Source organism: Arvicanthis niloticus, chromosome 8 (assembly GCF_011762505.2).
Source record: "Arvicanthis niloticus isolate mArvNil1 chromosome 8, mArvNil1.pat.X, whole genome shotgun sequence".
In the NCBI taxonomy this organism is placed as follows: Eukaryota; Metazoa; Chordata; class Mammalia; order Rodentia; family Muridae; genus Arvicanthis; species Arvicanthis niloticus.
Window position 1 is genome coordinate 2,712,038 of NC_047665.1, and position 24,128 is coordinate 2,736,165.

Genomic DNA, 24,128 nt, shown 5'->3' on the forward strand with positions numbered 1-24,128 from the left:
GCAAGAAGCAATCCTAGGATGAAGTCTCTGAGGACCCTGCATTTCAGAGCTCACCAATTACAGCCATGCAAAGTGGTGGTCCATCTTCAGAAGACTCACTTGCTTGCCTAACCTTTCCTAGATGGCTTCTATCACCATATTGTAGGTTGCTTCCTTGTCCGAATGATGGAATCATTTCCCTTACAGAAGATTTTCAGTTTTAGGAGGTCCCATTTATTAGTTATTAATCTAAGTGCCTGTAGTACTGGTTCTGTTTCAAAAGTCTTTTTCTGTGTCAGTAAGTTCAAGGTCATTCCCAACCTTCTTGTATATCAGGTAATTGTTTCTAATTTTATACTGAGGTCTTTGATACTGCGAGACTTGACTTTTGTGCAGGGTGATAGGAATAGATCTTCTTGTGCTCTTCTCTGTGCACCCATCCAGTTTGACCAGGACCATCTGTTAAAGTTGCTCTTCTTTTTCCCGTATGTATTTCTGGCTTCTTTTAAAAAAAAAAAAAAAAACTGCTTGTCCATACTTATGGGTACTTATGCCTGCATCTTCACCTTGATTCTTCAGTCATTATATCTATCTTTATACCAGTATCATTCATTTTTATTACTACAGTTATGTAGTATAATTTGAAATAAGGAATGGCAAGATTTATAGCAACTTATTAAGTACTCTTTTGGCTATCCTGATTTTTGGTTTTCCATGTGAATTTGAGAATTGCCTTTTCTTTTTTTATATTGAATATTTTCTTCATTTACATTTCAAATGTCATCCCCTTTTCTGATTTACCCCCAATCCTCTATTCCATCCCCACTATTCCTGCTTCAGTAACAGTGCTCCTCCACTCACCTACCCCCTCCCACCTCCCCACCCTGGCATTCCCCTACACGTGGGAATTGTGATTTCACAGAACCAAGGGCCTCTCTTCCTATTGATGCCTGACAAAGCCATCCTCTGCTACATATGTGGCTGGAGCCGTGAGCCCATCCATGTGTACTCTTTGGTTTGTGGTTTAATCCCTAGGAGCTCTGGGTGGGGGGGGGGTGGTTGATTGATGTTTTTCCTATGGGATTGCAAACCCCTTCAGCTCCTTTATTCCTTTCTCTAATTCCTCCATTGGGGACCCCATGCTCAGTCCAATGGTTGGCTGTGAGAATGCACTTATGTATTTGTCAGGCTCTGGCAGAGTCTCTCAGAAGACAGCTATATCAGGCTCCTGTTCAGCATGCCCTTCTTGGCCATTGGCACAAGTTCTTTCTGGTCTGAGCTTGTGCCCTGAGCAGACCTTGGGCACTGGCTCCACACCCAGTTTCACAACACCCAGAGGAAGCTCAACTCACAGGTGCTCTAACACACCAGAATCACAGGCAAGGAGGTCACAACATTTTTTTTGCCAACACCAGAAGTAACTAGGACCCCCAGGATCGGATCCAGGGATACAGAAGAATTGTCCTTTCAATGTCTGTGAAGAATTGTGTGGAATTTTGAGGAGGAGTGCACTAAAGCTCTAGATTGCTTTTAGTAAGGTACATTTTTTACTATGTTAATTCTATTGATCCATAGGCATGGAAGATTTTTCATCTTCCGACATCTTCAATTTATTTTTATTTTATATTATTAATGTTGTTACTTATATACGTTACACCCCGGTCACAGCTTTCCCTCCATCCTCTCCTCCCAGTCCCTCCATTTCTCCTTCCCCACCACGCTTTCTCCATTTTTTTCAGAAAAGGTGAGGACTCCCATGGATATCACCTAGTCTCGGCGTACCATGTTTCAGTAAGACTAGATGCATTGTCTTCTATTGTGGTTACAGAAGACTGGCCAGTTAGGAGGAAGGTATCCAAAGGTAGCTAATGCAGTCAGACACAGTCCCTGCTCCTGCCTTAGGAGCCCCATATGAAGACTTAGCTGCACAACTGCCACATATGTGCAAAGGGCCTAAGTCCATCTCATGCCTGCTCCCTGTTTGACAGTTTAGTATTCATGAGCCCCTATTGGCCTATGTTAGTTGATTATGTAGGTTTTCTTGTAGTGTCCTTAACCCCTCTGGCTCCTTCGATTGTTTCTCCCCCGTTTCCATAAGATTCTCTGAGCTCCACTTAATGTTTAGCTATGAATCTTTGCTTCAATTTCTATCAGTTGTTGGGTAACATGTTTCTGATGACAGTCATGCCAGGCTCCTGTTTGCAAGTATAGCAGAATGTCATTAATAGTGTCAGGAGTGGGCTTCCTCTCCTGGCATACATCTTAAGCTGGCCTCGTCATTTGTTGGTCATTCTTTCCAAAACTTGCTTTATTTTTTTACCCTGCACATCTTTTAGTCAGGGTGAATTGTGGATTCACGGTTTGTAGTTGAGTTGCTGTCTCAACCCCTCCAGTGGCAGACTTGCCTGGTTACAGGAGATTCTGTTTCAGCCTCTTTATCTCCCACTGCTGGAGTCTTAAGTAGGGTCATCTAGTAGATTCCTAGGAGTCTCAATTGCTCTAGTTTTCTAGCTTGTCCCAGAGATGTCTTGTATCCAGTCCAGTTCTCTAGCTCAGTACTCTTTCCTCCACCCTCTCCACATATCATACTTCCGTTTCCCATCCCCACATCCTTTCCCACCAAGTCCTTTCCCTCCATCCACCCTTGATGTCTAATCTATTTCCTCTTCTCAGCGAGATTCAAGCATTTGCCCTTGGGCTGTCCTTCTTACTTAGCTTCTTTGGATGTGTGGTTTGTAGAAAAGTCATCCTGTACTTTATGAATGATATCCACTTATAAGTGAGTACATACAATGCTTTTTATTCTGGTATGAGTTATGTCACTCAACATTATCTGTTCTTGTTCCATTCATTAGCCTGCATATTTCATGATGTTATTGTTTTAATGGAGTATTTAATAAATACTCCATTGTGCACCACATTTTCTTTATCCATTCAATTATAGCTATTCAAATTGATACAGTGGCGGCTGGTGTGCATTCCCACCCCAAGCTCTGGGTTCCCAGATGAAAGACACACACACACACACACACACACACACACACACACACACACACACACACACACAGCCTATGCATTTTAATATGCCTTATGTAGCTCAATGTCTGGGCCACTCTCAAATCTCCTTGTGACTAACACAGTCCCCTCCAATATTCCTGAGTTATTACTTACAAAACTCTGTATTCCATCTTTGTTGCCCTAAACCCACTTATGGGAGCCCTTTGGGGCTGATCTTTCCCACTCTTACATGTTTACCAACATGTCTCTTTGTTGTGTACTTCTCAGGCATGGCAGTGACTCCTCTCCCAGTATGGAGGCTCTCTCCCTTCTGCCCAGGAATCCTCAAGTCCTGCCTCTGTCTCCTTGCCCAGTCATTGGCCTCCAGCAAATTTATTTACCAATTATAACTAACTGGGGAGAAGGGACCCTAAGCATCTCACATATGGGTTCTCATGCAGTTTTGGGGACCTAATTAACCCAGTACATGTAGCAGTAGACCAAATCACAACAAAATATTTTATATTGTTTGTGGGTATCATGAAGTGTGTCTTTTCTTTAATTTCTTTCTCAGCCTGTTTACCATTTGCATAAAGGAAGGCTACTGATTTGTTTGAGTTAATTTTATATTTAGCTACTTTGCTGAAGATTTTAGACATACAGGAATGGTTCAACATAGCTGTTTATCAGCTGTAGGAGTTTTCTGGTAGAATTTGTATGAATAATCTCTCTATGACTTTTATCATGAAGGGATGCAGAACTTTGTTAAAGGATTTTTTCAGTACATACTGAGATGATCATGTGGTACTTTTTCTTTCAGTTTTCTTATATGATGGGTTACATTGATGGATTTTTATGTTGAACCATTCCTGTATCCCTGGGAAGAACCCTACTTAATCATGGTGGATATGTCCTTAGATTCAGTTTACAAATGTTTTGTTGGGTATTTTTGCATCAATGTTCATAGGGGATATTGGTCTAAAATTCTCTTTCTTTGGTGAATCTTTGTGTGGTTCAGGTATCAGAGTAACTGTAGCCTCATAGAATAAATTTGACAATGTTCTTCTGTTTCTTTTTTATGGAATAGTTTGAGAAGCAGTAGTATTAGCTCTTCTTGGAAAATCTGTTAGAATTCTGTAGTAAAACCATCTGGCTATAGGCTTTTTTGGTTGGGAGATTTTGATTATCTGTATTGTTCTTTTTGTTTCTAATTTCTTGATTTCAGCCCTGAGTTTGATTATTTCCTGTTGTCTCCTCCTCTTCTCTGATGTTTTGCTTCTTTTAGTTATAGAAATTTTATGTATGCATTTAAGTTACTGTATCAGGCCAATTTCCTTAAAAAGGTACATTGTGTTATGAACTTTCCTCTTAGCACTGCTCTCATTGTGTCCCACTAGACTGGGTATGTTGTGTCTTTATTTTCATTGAATTCTAGAAAGCCTTTGATTTATTTCTTGATTTTCAACCTGACACAATGTTTGTTGAGTAGAGTGTGGGTTAGTTTCCATGACTTTATATTCTTTCTGTTCTTTCTGTTGTTTAAGTACAGCTTAATCCATGGTGTTCTGATAAGATACAGTGGTTTGTTTTTATTTTCTTGAATCCATTCAGGCTTGCTTTTTGACTGAATTCATGGTCAATTTTGGAGATGGTTCTGTGAATTTCTGAGAAGAATGTAATTTTTGTGCTTCAGTGACATGTTCCGTGGATACATGTTAGGTTCATTTGATTCACAACATCTTTTAGTTTCATTGTGTTTCTGTTTAGTCTCTGTCTGTATGACTTCTACATTGGTGAAAGCAGGGTGTTTAAGCCTTTCACTATTAATATGAGGTGTCATTAATTGATTTAAACTTTAGTAATGCTTCTTTTACTGGTGTGGGTACCCTTGTATTTGGGGTATAGATATTGAGAACTGAGACATTATCTTAGTGGAATTTTCCTTTGATGAGTATGATGTGTCCTTCCCCATCTCTTTCAACTAATTTTAGTATAAAGTCTATTTTATGAAATGTTAAAATGGCAACTCCAGCTTGTTTCTTGGGTCCACTTGCTAGCTAAACCTTTTTTTCCAGACTTTTACCCTGATATAATGGCAGTCTTTGTTTCTGACATATGTTTCTTGTATGTAGCGGAATGATGTATCCTTTTTATGGCATCCATTCTGTTAGCCTGTGTCATTTATTGATGAATTGAGTCCAATGATGTTGAGACATATTAATGACCAATGATTGTTAGTTCCTGTTATTATGATGTTGATGGTGTGTGTCTGCACATATGTGTGTATGTGCATGTGTGTGTGAGTGTTTGCATTTGTGTGCATGTGTGCATGTGTATGCATGATTACTTCCATTTGTTTGGTTTTACTGGTGTGGGATTGATTATTTCCTATGTTTTCTTGTTTGTAGTTAGCCTACTTGGGTTTGAAATTTTCTTTAGGGCTGGCCTTATGGATATATAGTGATTAAGTTTGGTTTTGTAATTGAATATCTTGTTTTTTCCATCTGTGGTGATTAAACTTTTGCTTTATTTAATAGTCTGGGTTGATATTTGAGTTCTTTTATGGTATAAAATATATATGTCCAGTCTCTTCTGGCCTTTGGAGTCTCTGTTGAGAAGTTGGTTGTAATTCTGATGGGTGAGCCTGCCTCTGTATGTTACTTGTTTTTTTTCCCCCTTGCAGCCTGTAATATTCTTTTTTTTTTTTGCTTTGCACATTTAGTGTTTTGATTATTATGTGGTGTGAAGATTTTCTTTTGTGTTCCAATCAATTCGGTGTTCTGTAAATTTCTTGTATATTTATACAAACATCTTTCTTCAGGTTGGGGAAATTTCTTCTATGATATGCCTAAAAATATTTTCTGGACTTTGTAGGTGGAAGTCTTCTTTTTCTTCTTTTCCCATTATTCTAAGGTTTGCTTTTTTCATAGTTTCTCAGATTTCTTGAATGTTTTGTGTCAGGACCTTTTTACATTTTCTTTGATTGATGTATTGATTTCTTCAATTATATCTTCTATGCCTGACATTTTCTCTTCTATCTCTTGTATTCTGTAGTTATGCTTCAGTCTGTAATTCCTGTTCACTTCTCTATATTTTCTATCTCTAGTATTCCCTCAGTTCATGTTTTCTTTATTTCTACAATTTCCATTTTTAAGTCTTGACAATTTTATTCCTTTCTTTCATCTGTTTGATTGTGCTTCAATGTATTTCTTAAAGGAATCAATTCATTCCCTCTTTAAAGACGTCTGTAATTTTTATAAGAACTGATTTAAGATCGTCTTTTTGTGCTTTGGCTATGTTAGGATATATCCATAGCTTTCTGTATCTGGGTTCTGGTGACACTATATTTCTCTGGATCTTGACTATGTTGTTATGCTACCCTTTAGCCATTTGATTTTCTCTAGTGTTGGCTGAATGTTCCTGATGCTCACAAGCCTCTTTTGGAGGCAGCCCGAGCCTTAGGTCTGACAGTGGAGCTCTGGGAACAGCATGCTGCTCACCTCTGCTGGCTGTGCTCCATGAGGAAATGAATGTTCCTCAGAACCTTCAAGTCTCCCCAGAAAGAAAGACAGAGGTCTGGGTCTGATGATGGAGCTTAGGAGATAGAGCTCAGTTCATTTCTGCTGGCTGTGCCCCAGGTGGAGCAGTCAGGCAGGAGATAGGTAGGGTGAAGTCTATCTTGGGTATTTGTCACAGGCTTGTATGGCCCTAGGGCTTGGCAGGTCTTCTTGGGGTGAAGTCTATCTTGGGTATTTGTCACAGGCTTGTATGTCCCTGGGGCTTGGCAGGTCTTCTTTCTCTTTCTAGAAAGAAAGAAATATCAAATGATCAGACTGGTCATAGATCACCCTGGTTTGGCAGGGTGTCTCCCTTTTTAAGTGAGCACAGTAAATGACCATCTCTAGTTCCTCTGTATTTTGGCATGGCATGTACTGAACATGAAGGTGTCCAGGACAATCTTCTAAAATACAGCTCACACACTGAGTCCATCCTGGTACTAAAGAGGAGGCTTCAAAGTTTGTTATATAATAAAATTGATCTTTTGAACTCATTAGAGAAGATTATAGTAAATACAAATATCAAGAGGGTATTACATCTATAACACACGAGCAAAGAACTAATGCAGCCTTAGAATTGGAACACCCAGCTGGGAAATGGAACTATTAGTAGATCCAAGACAGTAGATCCATCAAGACTCATGTGCCACACCCAAGACCAAAAGCAAATTAAAGATGAAACATTTCTGTAGCATTTAAAATATAATTTTCCCCTTTCCAGTAACATCATAAAGAACAAAGGAGAGTTCTAGAGTAAGGAGAGGTGTTGTCCTTTGTGTTCAGCCTTCTGTCCTTTGTCTGTGTGTGGCTTAACAAAAAGAATAAAGGGAAAGCTCAATCAGTATGTTTAGGAACAAACTGACATGAACTGGGCTTTACCTTTCATAATGAGGCCATTTTGGTGCCTGAGCCTTTTTGGTGCAAGAACAGAGGGCTTTCCTTTACATGTGAAATGGCTCTTGGTAGCCAGGGCTTCTGACCCCCCAGAGATGCATTCAGGGCAGTGAGGTGCCCATGAAGCCTTGTCATGCTTTTAGAATGTGGGGAATGTTCCTTATGGCTCCTTCCTGAACAATTCTTATATTCAGGGCAAGACCCCCATGATTAATTTTTTAATGTTTGATTGTGTAGGTCAGTTCATCTCACTGAGGAAGAGCATAGGGACGAATGTGTATAAGGAGTTTGTACAGCAGGCAGATGTTCAACATGAACTTTCTGACCATCTGAACTGTGTGAGAACATTTGCATGGCTCTGAATCAGCAGGGCAGGTGTGTCCTTTGCCTCAGTGCTGTTCTTCCTGTTAATAACCATTTTCCTGTTGATTGTGACTATGACATAGAGCTCATAAATTTTCTCACCTCAGGGGACAAAATCATTCCGTTAGTTATTGTAACTAAGAGTGATGGAAGTTCTTTTATTATTTCTATCTACACTTTTACCACAGCTTCTATGTTCCACTAAGGTGGTTATTGGCTACATTTGTTTGAGGTTGAACCACGTGTATTGGTAGTGAAGATAGAAAAACACAGTACAAATACCTGTCTATATTAGAGAATTAAGACTAGAATATTAATTCAGCCCTATGTTTTTAGGAGACAGATGCTGTATGATCTGTCTCCTAAAAACTTCATCATGCATATCTTCTTGCAGTAAATAGGATAGTACTTCTTGTTGCTAGCACATGCTTAGTGATCTCATGCTTCTGCCATGGAAGTCTTTAAGGTCGCAACAGAAGTAGAGTATCCATTGCTAGTCTCTTAACAATTCTTTACAAACACCATACTTTGGGTCTTCAGTGATGTTAAACATAGTTAAACCTTAGAATTTCTAAGACACAGAGATCAGGTAGAAACATCCTTCTACCATGTATTTCCAGGTTCTTGCATGTGAGAAGCAACAATGAAAGAAGAACAATTCATCTTTGCAAAAGGTATCTAATTCTTTGTTGTACCAAGGTGTAGAATGAGATGTGTGGAGCCATTTTTTTAAATACCAGCTTAGCTTGATGACTGATGATCCCATATCAGACACTATATGGCTTTAAACTGTAACATTATCTTTCACATTTTCACCTCTTCCTATTTTCTAGTCAACTCCTGTATTAGAACTAGCACCAGTGAACTCTCAAGACTTCTCTCAAGATATTCTATCAATTTGTTTATTATGGGACAGGGGTTCCATAATTTTCTTTTTCTTGATTGCCAGCTGTTATGGGATTTTAGTGAGGTTTCTTTTGCTTGGACTGAGAGAATCACCAGTGTCCATCAGCATCATTGGTTTTTTTTTTCATGCCTGTGTTTAGAGGAGCCATGGGAATTTACTGGAGATAATGCCTAGGATTAGAGGACACAAAGCCCATTGCTGAAATGGAAAACATTATCACTTGTGGAGAAAACATAGGCTCAATGGTTGTTACTCAAAACTGTCCATCATGTTTTGATATTTGGTCTGGGGCCATAGGTCAGCACCATTCTCAAGCTGATGTCTAGTTATTATTGTTAGGTCTCAACACACGATGATGATTCTGTATCTGGTGTTTGATGGTATATAAGGAAGTGAAAGGATCTTCAGGTAAGGTTGCCTTTAGAGTCTGTACATTTGAACAAGAAACAGACTAGTAACTGTGATTTCAAGATGCCCCAGTAATGAACTGACCAATAATCATCATTAAATTTCCACAGATACTTGGTTTGAATCACAAGAGAAAAATCATGGCTTTCTTATAGTAATGAGATTCACTGTCTCTTTGGAAAATCCCAATTTAAACCTAGAAAGCCCTTTGTTGACCAAAGCATTGCATTGACTGGAGCTATTTTCAATTTTTTTGTCAGTGATTGACTAACTGGTATTTAAAATTTTAAGAAATTATGGCTGGAGAGATGACTCAGGGATTAAGAGCACTGACTGCTCTTCCAGAGGTCCTGAGTTCAATTCCCAGCAAATACATGGTGGCTCACCACCACCTGTAATGGGTTTTGATGCCCTCTTCTTGTGTGTCTGAAGACAGAGACAGTGTACTCACATATGTATAAAATAAATAAATCTTTATTTTTTTAAAAACGAATTGCAAGTTTAAAGAGAAGACTCCATGGGCTTCAGATACAGAAAACTTGGAGAGTTTAATAATGGAAGAACATATAAAAATAATCTTTGTAAGATATAATGTGGTTGTTTTCAGCAATGGATATTTTTAAGGTTTTTTAAAGGCCTGCCCAATGTAACTATAGGTGTTTTGTCAGTATGGATGGAGAAAATTTCATACTACACCAAGACTAGATTAAGTGATGAAGGCAATCAATGGCTACTGAGATGGAGAAGCAGTTCTCTTCAGGAACCTTCTTGGGAGGTTATTTATTCCCAAGTACTTAGTCCCAAAAGCATGTGCATAAGATCATCAAATTCACCTAGGTGTGTGTGTGTGTTGGTGTGTGTGTGTGTGTGTGTGTTTATATGTAGCAATAATAATTAAGGAATAGGTCACAGATTTGAGGAGAGGGAAACATGTAAAGATTTCAGGGAGAAAGTGAAAGTGAGAGGTACAACAATAAAAATACAATAGTCATGTAGGAAAATTTGAAAAACATAACATTAAAAATGTACTAGTTTGTATACTTTGAGAAAATAAACATTTTTACTTACTATATTTTGGGTACACTTTTTTTCTGTCTGAAACTTGTTATATTTTTGGAAATATTTAATTATTTTCCCATCATTCTAAATTATATGAGCTATGACACTTATTGTTTTAATGCTATTGATAAGATGTTACAGCTGTCTGTAAATATACTCAAGGTTGAATATGTAATAATTTTATAAGGCAGAGGATAATTGTTAGTGATGCATTAAAATAAGGAATTCTGTAGAACAATATTGCATATGAAATCAGAGCATTTGCATGACTTGAGGTTTCTTAATGTCATGGATATAAGCATACAAAGAAGATTCATTGCTTATGCATAAAACACATGAGATAGAGAGAAAGAGAAAGAGAGAGGGGAGGAAGAGAGTGAGATAGACAGAGAATAAAACTGTTATTTTATAATGGGAGAACTGTGCTGCCATAGGACACTGGAGACTAACAAAGAAAACATCCAGTATCAGTAAGAAGTACCTTCTTTTGTAGGTTCTGATCACTAAGGTCCCACATCCACATATAGCTATCACAATACAAGCTATAGCCAATCCTCTTGGCTACCTCCAGAATATGATTATAAGAACTTATTTCTGAAGACATCACCTGTTTGAACAATAGAACATAAAGAAATTAAGCTGATACCTTCCAGGAAACTTCATCTCAAATCTCTTGATTTTCAGTTTTGGAATATGTTATGCAAGCTAATAAAGGAAGAAAAAATATCAATTATGTGCAGGTATGAACTCTGTGAGACACAATAATAACCAGCCTGGTAAGAAATATTCATGGGTGAAATAGTGACATGAATATTGTGAGAGAAACCAATCACTTTTTTTTGTTTTTTGTTTTTTTTTTTTTTTGGTTTTTAGAGACAGGGTTTCTCTGTGTAGCCCTGGCTGTCCTGGAACTCACTCTGTAGACCAGGCTGGCCTCAAACTCAGAAATCCGCCTGCCTCTGTCTCCAAAGTGCTGGGATTAAAGGTGTGCACCACCACAGCCTGGCCAAAACCAATCATTTTTAACTTATAAGATAAACTTATAACTGGCACATTATTGGACCACGAACCTATTACTAAACAGATCACAGGATGCATATCAATATACTAGTAAATGGACATATTATCAAATGGATTTCTAATGATTTATCATTATATTCTTAGGTTCCTGCATCTGTCACCCCTTTAATAGATATATCTATTTGCAGTAGATGATGATCAATACTCATAATATTCACAACCTACCAAAATGTATAGAACAAGAAACATGGAGAATGTTGAGCCCTAAATGGAGAATATTTATTTCATACTGAGGGATCAGTCTTGAAGAGCAGATGGGAAGAGTGTAAGAGCCTGAGGCAGTCGATGATAAGAAGGAAGTGTCTCCGTGACATAGCAGGACAGCTGCACAGATTAAATCACTTATTTCAACATCAGGCAGTAGACCTGTGTAAATCCAGGTGAATCCAAACCAGTATGGAGAGGCAGACACGGATCTTACTGACATGTTGCTTTACTTCTAAGTGTTCAGAGCATTTTTCTTTCAACAATATCCTCCTGTTTATAGACTATTTAATCGGTACAAATTAGAACTCTCCTGCCTCTGCACCATGTTTTTGTCATATGGATGTGTCTTTTTAGGAGATTTATGACATCTTAAAGACTCCTATCCTTCTCTAAATACAGGGTGACCTAGAAAGGCAAATGAAAAAATACTGGCTGTGACTTATCTCCTTGGCCTTCTGGACTAAGCTTCAAGTCTATATCCTAAGCACACATAAGACCTTAGACATTTTAAGTACTATTGCTGGAATGGCGAGTTTGTGTTTTTGTTTTGAATAATTTTAGGTAAATGTTGGCCACACAGTAAATTAAATTATCTTGAATGAATATTTTAGTTAGGTATCTTTGGTGTTAAACATATAATTAACTCCTGAGTCTTTATTCAGATGAACTATCATGCTAGAAATGTCTTCAATAGAGGTTTGTGTAGTAAAAACAGACAGCAGGTAGATTATGAAGAGAAAAGCTTCTGCATTAGAGTATAGAGGATGGTTTCACTCACATGCACTCATAATCATGCAAAAGTGACACACGGTTTTTAACATGTGTAGAACATGAACTCACAGTGTAAAGAGGAAGAAGACACATGATTTCTAATATTTAGTTATGACTAATTTTGTTAGATGTGTAGTTTGTGGCCTGAAGTATCAGTTCATAATAAGAATGTGTGTGGTTAAGGCAAGGGTCTGGTTCCTTGAGATTCCCATCTGAGACAATTACTAGTGTGATACTATTTTATTTTTATTTTGGGGGAAGCCCAGACACCAATAGGTAACCCAATAGCAGAATGGAGACCCCCCAAAGTACTACTTCTAGACAAGCTATTGGAGTTCATTTCAATAAAGGAATAGTGTGTGTCCTTCCAATGAGAAACTCCATGCAACCATAGACTCTGCTGGTGTCATACTTTAGCCATGTGCTATGTGCTGATCTAGTAACCTAGATATATCTATTGTGGGATCCAGCAAGCTCTTCAGGTTTCTTCCTCTGTAGATAAATCTTTTTGTGTTTTTTTTCTTGCATTTTTTTGTTTCTTCCCTATTCCTATCATTTTCTCCCCATTTCTCCACTCATCCAGATCCACTCCCCTTCTGTTTCTGGTTGAAAACCTAACATGGTCTAAGGGATATTAATATAACAAAATGAAATAAAATAAAATACAACTAAAATTATCACATCCAAGTTGGAAAGCACAAATCATCAGAATCAAATTTCCCCAGGAGAAGGCCCAAGAAACAGAGATCCACTAACTCACACACTCAGGGATTTCATTAACTGGAAGCCATAATATGTATGCAGAGCACCTGGTGCAGATCTTCCCAGGCCCTAGCCATGCTTCCCCAGTCTCTGAATTCATATGAACATTGCTTCCTTCCTTTTTTCTTCCACCTTTCTTTCTTTCTTTCTTTCTTTCTTTCTTTCTTTCTTTCTTTCTTTCTTTCTTTCTTCTTTCTTTCTTTCTTTCTATCTTTCTTTCTTCTTTTTTTCACCAAATAGAGAGTTGTTTGCTTTATATTAGTTTGTAAACATCCTATTTCTGATGTTTTAGACATACAGCTTTATTCTGTGGTGATCAGATAGGATGCCAGAATTTATTCAATTATTATTATTAATAATAATAATTTATATTTGGTATCTATTGAAACTTGCTCCATGTCTGAGTATATGAAAAGCTCTGGAGAAAGTTTTATAAGGTGATGAGAATAAAAATTTCTTTTCTGTGTTTGTGTAAAATGTTCTGTACATATTGGTTTAGGTCTATTTGGTTTATAGTGCTCTTACTTTTTTATGTTTAGTTTTTATCTGCATGACCTGCCTATTGGTTAGAGTGTGATTTTGAAGTCTCCCACTATCAGTGTGGGAAGTTTAAGTTGTGCTTTAACCTTTAGTAGTGTCCCTTTTACAAAGGTCGGTGGATTTGTGTTTGGGGCATAGATGTTGAGAGTTGAAATGTCATTTTGGTGAATTTTTTTCTCTGACGAGTTTGTAGTGTTCTTCCTCATCTCTTTTGATTACTTTTGACTTGAAGGCTATTTTGTTGTATATTAAAATGGCCCCACCAGCTTTTTTCATAGGTCCTTTTATTTAAAATGCCCTTTTCCAATCCTTTATCCTGAAGTAATGAGTATCCTTGAAGCAGAAGTGTGTTTCTTGGGATGAAGCAGAAGGGTGGGTGTTGTTTTACATTCATTGCATTCATCTGTGGTTTTTTTTTTTATTGTGGAAATGAGACAAGTGATGGTAAGAGACATCAATAAACAGTGTTTGTTAATTGATGTGGTTTTGTTGTAGTGTGTATGTTTCCCCTTTTGGTTTTCTATTGTGTGTCTGGGTCTGTCTCTCTGGGTCTCTCTCTCTGTCTCTCTCTCTCTCTCTGTGTGTGTGTGATTAACCACATTATGTTGAAGTTTTCCTTCTAGTACCCTCTGCAGGGTTGGATTTGTAGGTAGTTATTGCTTAAATATAGTTTTATCTAGGAATGTCTTATTCTTTTCATCTATGATGATTGAAATTTTTGCCTGTTATAGTATTTCTCACTAACATCCATGGCTTCTTAGAATCTGCAGCACATCTGTCCAGGTTCTTCTGGGTTTTTAAGTTTTCACTGAGAAGTGTAATTCTAATTGGTCTGCTTTTATATGTTACCTGTTCTTTTTGTCTTGTAGCTTTTAATATTATTTCTTTGTTCTTTATGCTTAGCATTTTAATTATTATATGTCAAGATAATGTTCTTTCGTGTTCCATCCTATTTGATATTCTACATGTTTCCTGTACCTTTATCGGCACCTTCTTTTGATGTTTGGAAAATTGTCCTAATTGATTTTGTTGAGAATATGTTCTGTACCTTTGACCTGTGTTTCCTCTCTTTCCACTATTCCTATTATTCTTAGAGTTGGTTTGTTCATAGTTTCTTATAATTCCTGGATGTTTTGTTTTAGGATGTGTCTTAGTCAGGGTTTGTATTCCTGCACAAAACATCATGACCAAGAAGCAAGTTGAGGAGGAAAGGGTTTATTCAGCTTACACTTCGACATTGCTGTTCATCACCAAAGGATGTCAGGACAGAAACTTACACAGGGCAGGAACTTGGAGGCAGGAGCTGATGCAGAAACCATAGAGTAGTGCTGCTTACTGGAATGCTTCCCCTGACTTGCTCAGCTTACTTTTTTATAGAACCCAGGTCTACCAGCCCAGGGATGGCACCAACCACAATGGGATTGGCCCTTCCCCTTTGGTCACTAATTGAGAAAACATCTTACAGCTGGATCTCATGGAGTCATTTTCTCAAGGGAGGGTTCTTCTTCTGTGATAACTCCAGCTTGTGCTAAGTTGACACACAAAACCAGCCAGTACAGGATGCATTAGATTTAATATCTTTTGAATAATGAATCTACTTCTTCTATTATATCTTAAATGCCTGAGACTCTTCCTTCTATCTCTTGCATTCTGTTGGTCAAGCTTGCCTCTGTAGTTCTTGTTTGAATTGTTAAATTTCATTTTCATATTTCCCTCATTTTCCCTTATTAATTTCCACTTACAGTTTATGAATGGTTTTATTAATTTCTTTCCCCTGTTTGTGTTTTCATAGATTTTAAAATGGGATTTACTTATTTTCTATTTAAGAACATATTCACATGTTCTATTTAAGAACATATTAACATGTTCTATTTAAGAACATATCATATTCACAAGCGCTGTTTTATTGCACTTTCCTTGTATTTTAGGTATGTTGGAAAATTTAGAGTATCATGCAATAGGTTTGTTATGCTCTAGTGGAGACATATTATACAAGCTCTTATTGGTTTTGTTTTTTACCCTGGTGTCATGGCATCTAGGAATGGAAGGTTATAATTTTAGGTGTTGGTATTTGGTCTTCTCTATGCTGAGTGGTTGTGTTATTCCTTAGTTTCTGTTTCCTTTCTGGTTCTTTGGAGAGTGTTGTAGCTATATGTTGCCTGCCAGGGCTTAATAGGTGTGGCCACAGGGGCTTCCAGGTAAAATGTGTTTCTGGGTATTGTAAGCTGACACTTAGGAATGGTGGTATACTGTTGGTGCTGATGTGGTTAACAGGAGGAAAGAAAAAAGGGTGTTTCACTGGGATCTGTTTGGTTAATTTTATAATAATGAAGGCATAAAATGAGGAGAAGCCACCATAGAAGGTCTATTGCAGAGCTTCGATGAGCCTGGGGGATTAGACTTGAAGGAATGCAGGGAGAGGTGACGATCTGCAGTTTGCTTACCTGCTTCCCTAACAGAAGTAGGCTGTGGTTCCCCAGGGACTGCCTGATAGTGTTGGGTGTGAGATGAATCAATGAATAAGGGGAGGAAAGATAGGCAGGACAATCTGTAAGATTCACTGGAGATTGGGGCAGGGGAGAAGGAAAGCTACAGAAAGTCTTCTGGTACAGAGCTGGAGATAAGAATAGTGATTTTTAAAATTACTTAATTTTTTTTACAGTCCAGCTCTTCTCCCCTTCTAGTTCCCCCTTTCAATTTCCTCATCCCATTTCTCCTCCCCCCCATCTCCAAGAGGATGTTCCTCAAGTCTCTCAAAGGTGAAGGGAGTTTTCTCCCACTGAGGAGTAGCAAAAAGAGAGATGAAGTTCTTCAGGTAGCCTACCTCCTTCCTAGCAGGAGTGGCTTATGGATTCAGAGGGAGTGCTTGCTGGAGTTTGGGGTAGGGTAAAGCAAGAGATGAGGGGAGGTTAGGAGGATAATGTCTCTGCAGTTCACTGAAGATGGGTTGCTGGGAGGTTGGTATATATGTTCTACTGTATAGCTGGGGATGAGACTGTAATATCAGACTTGAAGGAATGGAGGGAAGGGTACAGCTTTGCAGATACCCTACATGACTTCCTGTCAGGAGTACCCTGCACCCATAGCTCATGTGTTCTAATATGGTTATTAGTTGCATTTGTTTGAGGTGGAAGAAAGAGAAATAAAGAGAAAGAAAGAAAGAAAGAAAGAAAGAAAGAAAGAAAGAAAGAAAGAAACACAGGCCAATGTCATTGAGGGACATAGACTCAAAAAATATCAATGAATTACTTCAAGCAGAATACAGACATACATTGAAAATATTATGCATCATTAATACTTTGCCATTATCCATTAAATGCAGGGATGCATCAACAATACAAATCAATAAATATAATAAACAACAAAATAGATCTAAAGGCAAAATTAATACTATCATATCAATAGATGCAGGAAAAAGTCTGTGATGAAACCCCAAACCCTTCATCATAAAAGTCCTAGAGAATAAAGGACTAAAGGGAACAAACCTTAACATAATCAAAGCTATATATGAGAAACCTACATCCAATATTATCACCCTAAATGAAAAAAAGCTTGAGCTTGAAACAATCCAAATGAAGTCAGGAAAAAGATAGGGAAGATCAATATCTTCATTCCTTTTCAATATTGTGCTTAAAGCACTGGATAGAACTATAAGGTAAGAGAAGGAAATTAAAGGGAGTTAAACAGAGAAAGAAGTGAAACTACCTGTATTTGCAGATGATATGATATTAGACATCAGAGATACCAAAACATCTACCAGAATACTTCTAGAAACTATGAATACATTAAAAAATGTAGCATGATACATAATCAACTCACAGAAATCAATAGTTTTATACACCAACAGCACACAAACAGGAGGAAATTAAGGACACATTCTAATTCACAATAGCTTCAAAGAGAAAATATCTAGGAATCAAAATTCCCATCTCATTTTAAAAGAACATTGCTTTATTTGCTTTTGAGGGTATTTTTTTGGAGAATGTGTTGAGAAGGTTGTTGTTGTATTGTGTGTTTGTTTGTTTATTGAGACAGAACTTAAAGTGTGGTGGGTATTGGTGGAAGAGTCTTATAGGACTTGGAGGAGTGGAAGAAAATGATCAACATATATTTTAATTTATAAATTGTTTTAAGTAATAAAATGATACAATAATAACCCAAAAATGAAACAAAGTTCAAGAGAGAGTCCTTAGGTAATAAAGGATGTTTTTCTTTGTGACATATCTCCTGGCTTTTGTCTGTGTACAACTCAAAACAGAGAAGTGGGAAAGCAACCAATCTATTTAGGAAGAAATTAACATGAGCTTCCCAATGAGATTGGCCAATCCCATTCCACAATGACAGGCCATTTTGGATCATGGATACCCTTAGAAAAAGCACTTTCCTTCACATATGAAATGATTTGTATGGACAAGTCAAAAGTCAGCAGTTATGCATACCAGCCAGTGAAGTGCCCTTGGTATCTGGTCATTATGTTGGAATACTGAGGGTGTTCCTTGTAAATCATCCCTGAACAGTTATGTTATTCAGTGCTAGACCCCCATGATTATCTTTTCTTTATTTGCTTTGGCAGGTGAGTTTATTTCTCTGAAGAAGAGCATAGGTGTGAATATGTGTTGAGATGTTGTATAGCAGAGTAAAGTTGGGTATGAACAACCTGATGATTTGAACTATTTGCAGGAATACTTGCAAGGCTATGAATCAGCAGTGTAGGTGTGTTTTGACCCAGGTGCTGCTCTTCTGTTTGCTCATTTTCCTGCTGATTGTATCATGCAGATCTCAGACAGTGCCTAACCTCAGGGGCCACATTCATGAGTCACTGAGACTCAGAGTGATAGAAGTTCTTTTATCCTGTTATTTACCATCCCCAGCTTAGATGTTCTACTAAGGTGGTTCTTGGATGTATTGACTTGAGGTTGGAGAATTTATGTGTTGGTATTTAAGACAGCAACATATGGTACAGGTATCTTCAGAGATTAAAGAACAATACTATGTTGTTATGTCCTCCAAGTGTAGTCAGATAAATAGTACAAGTGCAGTTTCAAAGTGTACCTCTTTTGGTGCTGAACACAAGGACAGGAGTTCAAGTTATTTGCTCCTTTTAAATGAATCTGTTTTTTTTTTCTTTTTGAGACTTTAAGGGATAAATATTATGATAGAATTTAGCTTGTGTATATGTGAACACAGTGGCTGAAAAACTGATTCTGGATCCAAGAGGGATGACCTAGTATATTTGAAGTCTCTTACCAATTCATCTACCAGTGTTCTTGTTATTCATATGTCTTGTAGGCATGAACCAGAGAGAGGTCTCACATTAAAAGAAACCAGTTGAGACATCCTTCTCACCAGTACTTCTAGGTTCTTGAGACAAGAATACCTAGAATACAGTACTCAAGAAATTTAAGAAGCAGATGAGATCAAATGAGGATGCTCCAGTCCCACCTGGGAGGAAGAAGAAAGCAATCATGGGAGGGAGAGGAAACAAAGGACCTGGGTGGGAGAGGGGAGAGGAAGGGGAAAAGAGAAGCATAAGTAAGTATTGGGGGTGGGGAGGAGAGAAGCCCTGAGGGTCAACAGAGTAAATGGAAATATGCAACTTTGGGGGGTGGGAAGTGAAGGAAATCTCTAAAAAGTACCAGAGACCTGGGAGGTGAGAGAATCTCAGGACTCAAAGGGAGAGACATTAGATGACATACCCAACAGGAGGGGGAGGATACTTGTAGAGTCCACTTCCAGTAGAAAGACAGTGCATCAAGTGGAGGTATGGAGTTGGCATCCTACAATCAAAAACTCTGACCCAGAATTGTTTCTGCATAAAAGAACTACAGGGACAAAAATGGAGAAGAGATAGAGGAAAAGGAGGTCCAGTGACTGGCCCAACATCTAGGGGGAGGAGCTGATACTAAAATCTGGTTCCCTAATTGGTTCTTGATTGAGAGAATGGCTGATGCCAATTGCGGGCAAAGAAAATGGTGGGACTTCTGGATCCCAGGAGGAAGAGAAGGTCACAGGGAAGGAGAAGGCTTTTCGGCTAGGCTTTGAAACAGGAGGTGTAAGGCCCCCGCGAAGGGAGGACCTCACCCAATCCTCAGGAATTTGTGGCCATCTAATAACTCACAAGACACTGAACTTGATGTAACAGCAAGAGGTATATTTCAATCAGTATACTGAGGTCAAGATCCATGACCCATGCAGGGGCAGTGGGATCTGACCCCGGGGCTTTGGAGACAGAGAGAATTTAAAGGCAAAAACCACAACTCAGGGAGGAAACCACAACCCAGGGGGAGTTAAGGGGGGTTATTGGAGAGCACCTGTGGAAAGTTTCAGCCCATTATTCAGTTTGTGACAGGGTACAAGGAACAGACAGGGAGAACATTCTGTATAGGCTATTCTCTAAAAGCCTGTACGTAATCAGCCATCTATCTTGTGGTCAGTCAAGTTCCTGAAACACAGAGCTCATGACCAAACTGACCCACACTCTTGTTTCTGCCCAGCCTGCTAGGAGATTTTGAAAATTCTTAACCCTTTCAGAGGCATGCAATAAACGTAAAATATTGAGTGGCTGAAAACTGAAATAGGCTAGCTGGTAAGTTTAGGGCTAGGGATTTCTATGCCCAGAAATTGTGTTATCTGGCAAGTTTTAAAATAATAAAGTGGTCTAGTGATTTTTTTTTCAGTAGAGCTAAGGTGAACGGAGACAGAAAGAAGATGAGTTGGTTGTTGGTGGCTTGGGGAAGCTAGCTGTGCATTCCCAGGGAAAGGGGTAAGCCTGCTTTTTAAAGTTACATGAAACAGATTGTGCCCCACGTTGTGTGCCAATTTGTTGCAGTAAATTTCCAATTCCAATAAACCCATGCACAGAACACACAACTCAGTTATAATATTTATAAGCCACATGTCTAGATTGGGCAGATATATCACTTCCCTACTCTGTTCCTCAGCTATGAGATCCCTTGCTACTTGTGGCTTCTCCAGGCCACGTGATTCTGCTCCATCTTCCTTCCACCTCCTCTTTCTCTTCCTCTGTCTCATCTCTCTTCTCATCTACCCCTCTCCTTTTTCTCTTCCCCCTCTCTAAAACCTCCAGTCCCATTTTTCCTTCCACTACCCAATCACAGGCTATAGCCTTTAGTTGACCAGTTATAATTGGCAGAAGGTTCACATGAAATCACCTGAGTACATGATCCACTCCTGGTTGGGGCAGCCCCTCTTGAGGAAGAAGAATTAACATCAAAAGACAAACAGCACCAGGGCAACCTACAACATGAGAGGGAAGCTGAATTCCTGAAATCTTAACAATATGGCTGGATAAAGAAGATCTGTAATATGATAACACCAATTATTTTGGGAGTATATATCGGGCCAAATTTCACAAAGATCCCCTAGATGAGGAAATACAGGCAATGAATTGTTGTTGATGGAGGGAGAAACCTGATAGCTATTTCAACCCTAAGTGTTCAGCCTTATTTGCAAGTTCATCAGATCAGTGCTGAGTAGATTAATTATATGCACATTTATACATAGCAACAATGATAAGGAAGGGATCATGAAACTCACAGGAAGTAGATTTGCATGGAGGACTTGCTTAGAAGTAAAAAGTGTAAGTGGAAAGAGACATAGGGTAAATATATGTATGAAATTCTTATGTATAAATTTTTTTATCTTTAATAATTTATTTTTATTCAAATTACATCATAATCCCTGATTCCTTCCCTCCTCCCCTCCCAGGCCCATTCTTACAAATCCTTCCCACTACCTTCTTTCCTTTTCCTCAAAGAAGCCTCCCTTGGATTCCACACCTCCTTGGAACATCTGGTCTCAGCAGGACTAAACATCCTCTTTCACTGAAGCCCAACAAAGCAGTCCAAGTAAGGGAAGGGGATTCAATGGCAACCAACATAGAGACAGCCCCTGCTCCATTTGTTAGGGTACCCACATGAAGACCAAGCTGTGTACCTGCTACGCCAGTGCAGGAAGCCTATTTCCAGTCCATGAATGCTCTTTGGTTGGTTTCTTAGGTTAGTTGACTCTGCAGGTCTTCTTGTGGTGTCCTTGATCCCTCCTGCTTGCTCAATTCTATACCCAAGTCTTCCATAAGACTCCTCGAGCTCTACCTGATGTTTGATTATGGGTCTCTGCATCTGTTTCCAGCTAATACTGAGAAAACAGGAGACAGTTTATGCTAGGTTCCTGTCTGTAAGCATAGCAGAGTATCATTATTAGTGTAAAGGGTTGACTCTGTCCCATGTGATGGGACTCATGTTGGGCCAGTCATAGGTTGGCTGTTCACTTGGCTTCTGATTCATCTTTATTCCTACAAATTATGTAGTCAGGACCAATCCTTAATGAACTAAAGAAAAAGTTACGATGCTGGTGTGTGTTTACAGGCTTATGCAGTCTGTTATCAGGAAAGTGGAACCGAGAGGTCTGTGTGGGCCTGTCTGGCTGCCTAACCCACGTGGCAGAGTACCATGTGGTGGGCCACAGGCATAGTTACTCTGCAGCAGCTGTGGAAATTCATGGTCAGTAATGGCAGGTAGCAGTGATGGAATACACGTATCATAGAGGTGATGGCAGCAATGGAGGCAGGCCATGTGGCGTTGGTCCTGCCCGTTACAGCAGCTAGCGACTGCAGCAGCCAGCAGCATTGTGGTTCCCGAAGTATTCGAACTCGGCCAATGCACCAGTGTTAGTTGTTAGAAATCCGACCGCAGTTCAGAACAGACCACTCCAGACCACATGGTTCCAAGGGGGAGGAGGTTTATTCAGGAGATAGGGCAAAGGTGGGGAGAAGAAGGTGGAAGGATAAGAGAGAAGAGAAGTAGAGGCTGGCCATGACCACGTGGAGAGAGAGGAAGGGGGGGATGGGATAGAGAGGCAAGAGGGTAAGAGAGAGAGAGAGAGTAAGAGAGTAAGAGATTAAGAGAGTGAGGAGGGGGCAAGCAGCCCCTTTTATAGTGGACCAGGCCTACCTGGCTGTAGTCAGGTAACTGTGGAGGTGGACTTTAGACAGAATACTAACAGTCAGCATATTAAAATTTGTCAACTCATGTTTGCTTTTGAGGGGACTCGATACATGCGTACATGTTTAGTAGCCTGCTTGAGTTCTTGTCCTCACTGCATTTGACGATGAACTCTTATGTGGCACTGGGCTGTGTCATTTGAGGATGTAGCCGTGCACTTCACCTTGGAGGAGTGGCAGGACCTGAATGCTGCCCAGAGGATTCTGTACAGGGATGTGATGCTGGAGATCTATAGCAACCTGGTGTTCCTGGACCCCTGCATTGCCAAACCCAAGTTGATCTTCAAGTTGGAGTGTGGATTGGGGCCATGGAGCCTAGCAGAAGCTTCAAGGTGGAGCCTCCCAGGTGTTGATAACGTGAGTACTCTGATTGACACCAGCAAGGAAATTCCTAAGACACGTTTGCAGCAACTCAGAAAAACTAACCAGAAGACATGATTGAAGCAGAGCTAATGACTCAACAGGAAGTCTCTGAAGGGACAACATCCTGTCAAGGCAGAGCACCTGTAAAACCTTTGTGCGGCATGTTACAGAATACCAAGATTCAGACACTGTACAGTGATGGGAAGCTCTGTGAATGTAAGGACTGCAAGAAAGTTTTCTGTAATAATTCAACCCTAAATAAGCACTACAGAAGAACTCATAATGAATACAAGCCCTATGAATGTGACAAGTGCAGTAAAATGTACTACTGGAAGTCAGACCTCACAGCTCATCAGAAAACTCACAGACCTATTAGTGTAGTGGAAAGGACCTATAAGTGTAGAGGATGTGAAAAAGCCTTCTTCCGCAGGTCTCACCTCAATGCACATGAAAGAACCCATTCCGGTGAGAAGCCTTATGAGTGCACAGAATGCAGGAAAGCTTTCTATTATAAATCCGACCTTAGTCGACATAAGAAGACTCATTTGGGTGAAAAGCCGTTTAAATGTGAAGAGTGCAAGAAAGCTTTTTCTCGAAAGTCAAAACTCTCTATCCATCAGATGACTCATACGGGCGAGAAACCATATGAATGTACAGATTTCGAGAAAGCTTTCTCCCATAAGTCACAACTCACTGCACATCGGATCGCTCATTCATCTGAGAATCCTTATGAATGTAAAGAATGCAGTAAATCTTTCCACTGGAAGTGTCAACTCACTGCACATCAGAAAATGCACAAAGTTAAGTGCGGGGATACCTGCACGAATGACAACTGAGAACACTCCTGCGGATGTATCCAATAAAATGAGGCAAATCTTTGCATATTACAATAGAAAGCATTTAACTCACAGTGCCACACAGACCCACAGGACAAGCAGTTATAAAAAGAGCCAAGTGTACCTTAAAAGAGATGCTTATTACACAAAAAGAGTAATAAGAACTTCCAGGGACAGACTAAATAATGTTTTGTTGGTGAGAAAGGAACAAGAGCAGCTGAGAGACACTGGGTTAATGAAAAAGCCGAGGAACTGGGCCAACCAATGTCCTGTAAGTATGTGTTGACATTAGAGCGGAAGCCTGCAATAGTTTTAAGATGGGGACATGGTTATGCTCATGTTTCTACAGGGAATGAGAAAATGTGGTTACCAACACAATTTAT

At 39.2% G+C, this 24,128-nt stretch overlaps 1 protein-coding gene across 1 annotated transcript in view; it reads left to right on the forward strand.

Annotated features, from left to right (window-relative positions):
* The window catches only part of LOC117713738 (uncharacterized), a 67,214-nt gene extending 43,469 nt beyond the window's left edge, over positions 1-23,745 (forward strand). The window contains exon 5 of the mRNA XM_076939830.1: positions 23,258-23,745. Within this exon, the coding sequence (XP_076795945.1) occupies positions 23,258-23,745 (488 nt within the window). The remainder of the gene's footprint in view (positions 1-23,257) is intronic.
* The last annotated feature ends 383 nt before the right edge of the window (positions 23,746-24,128 follow it).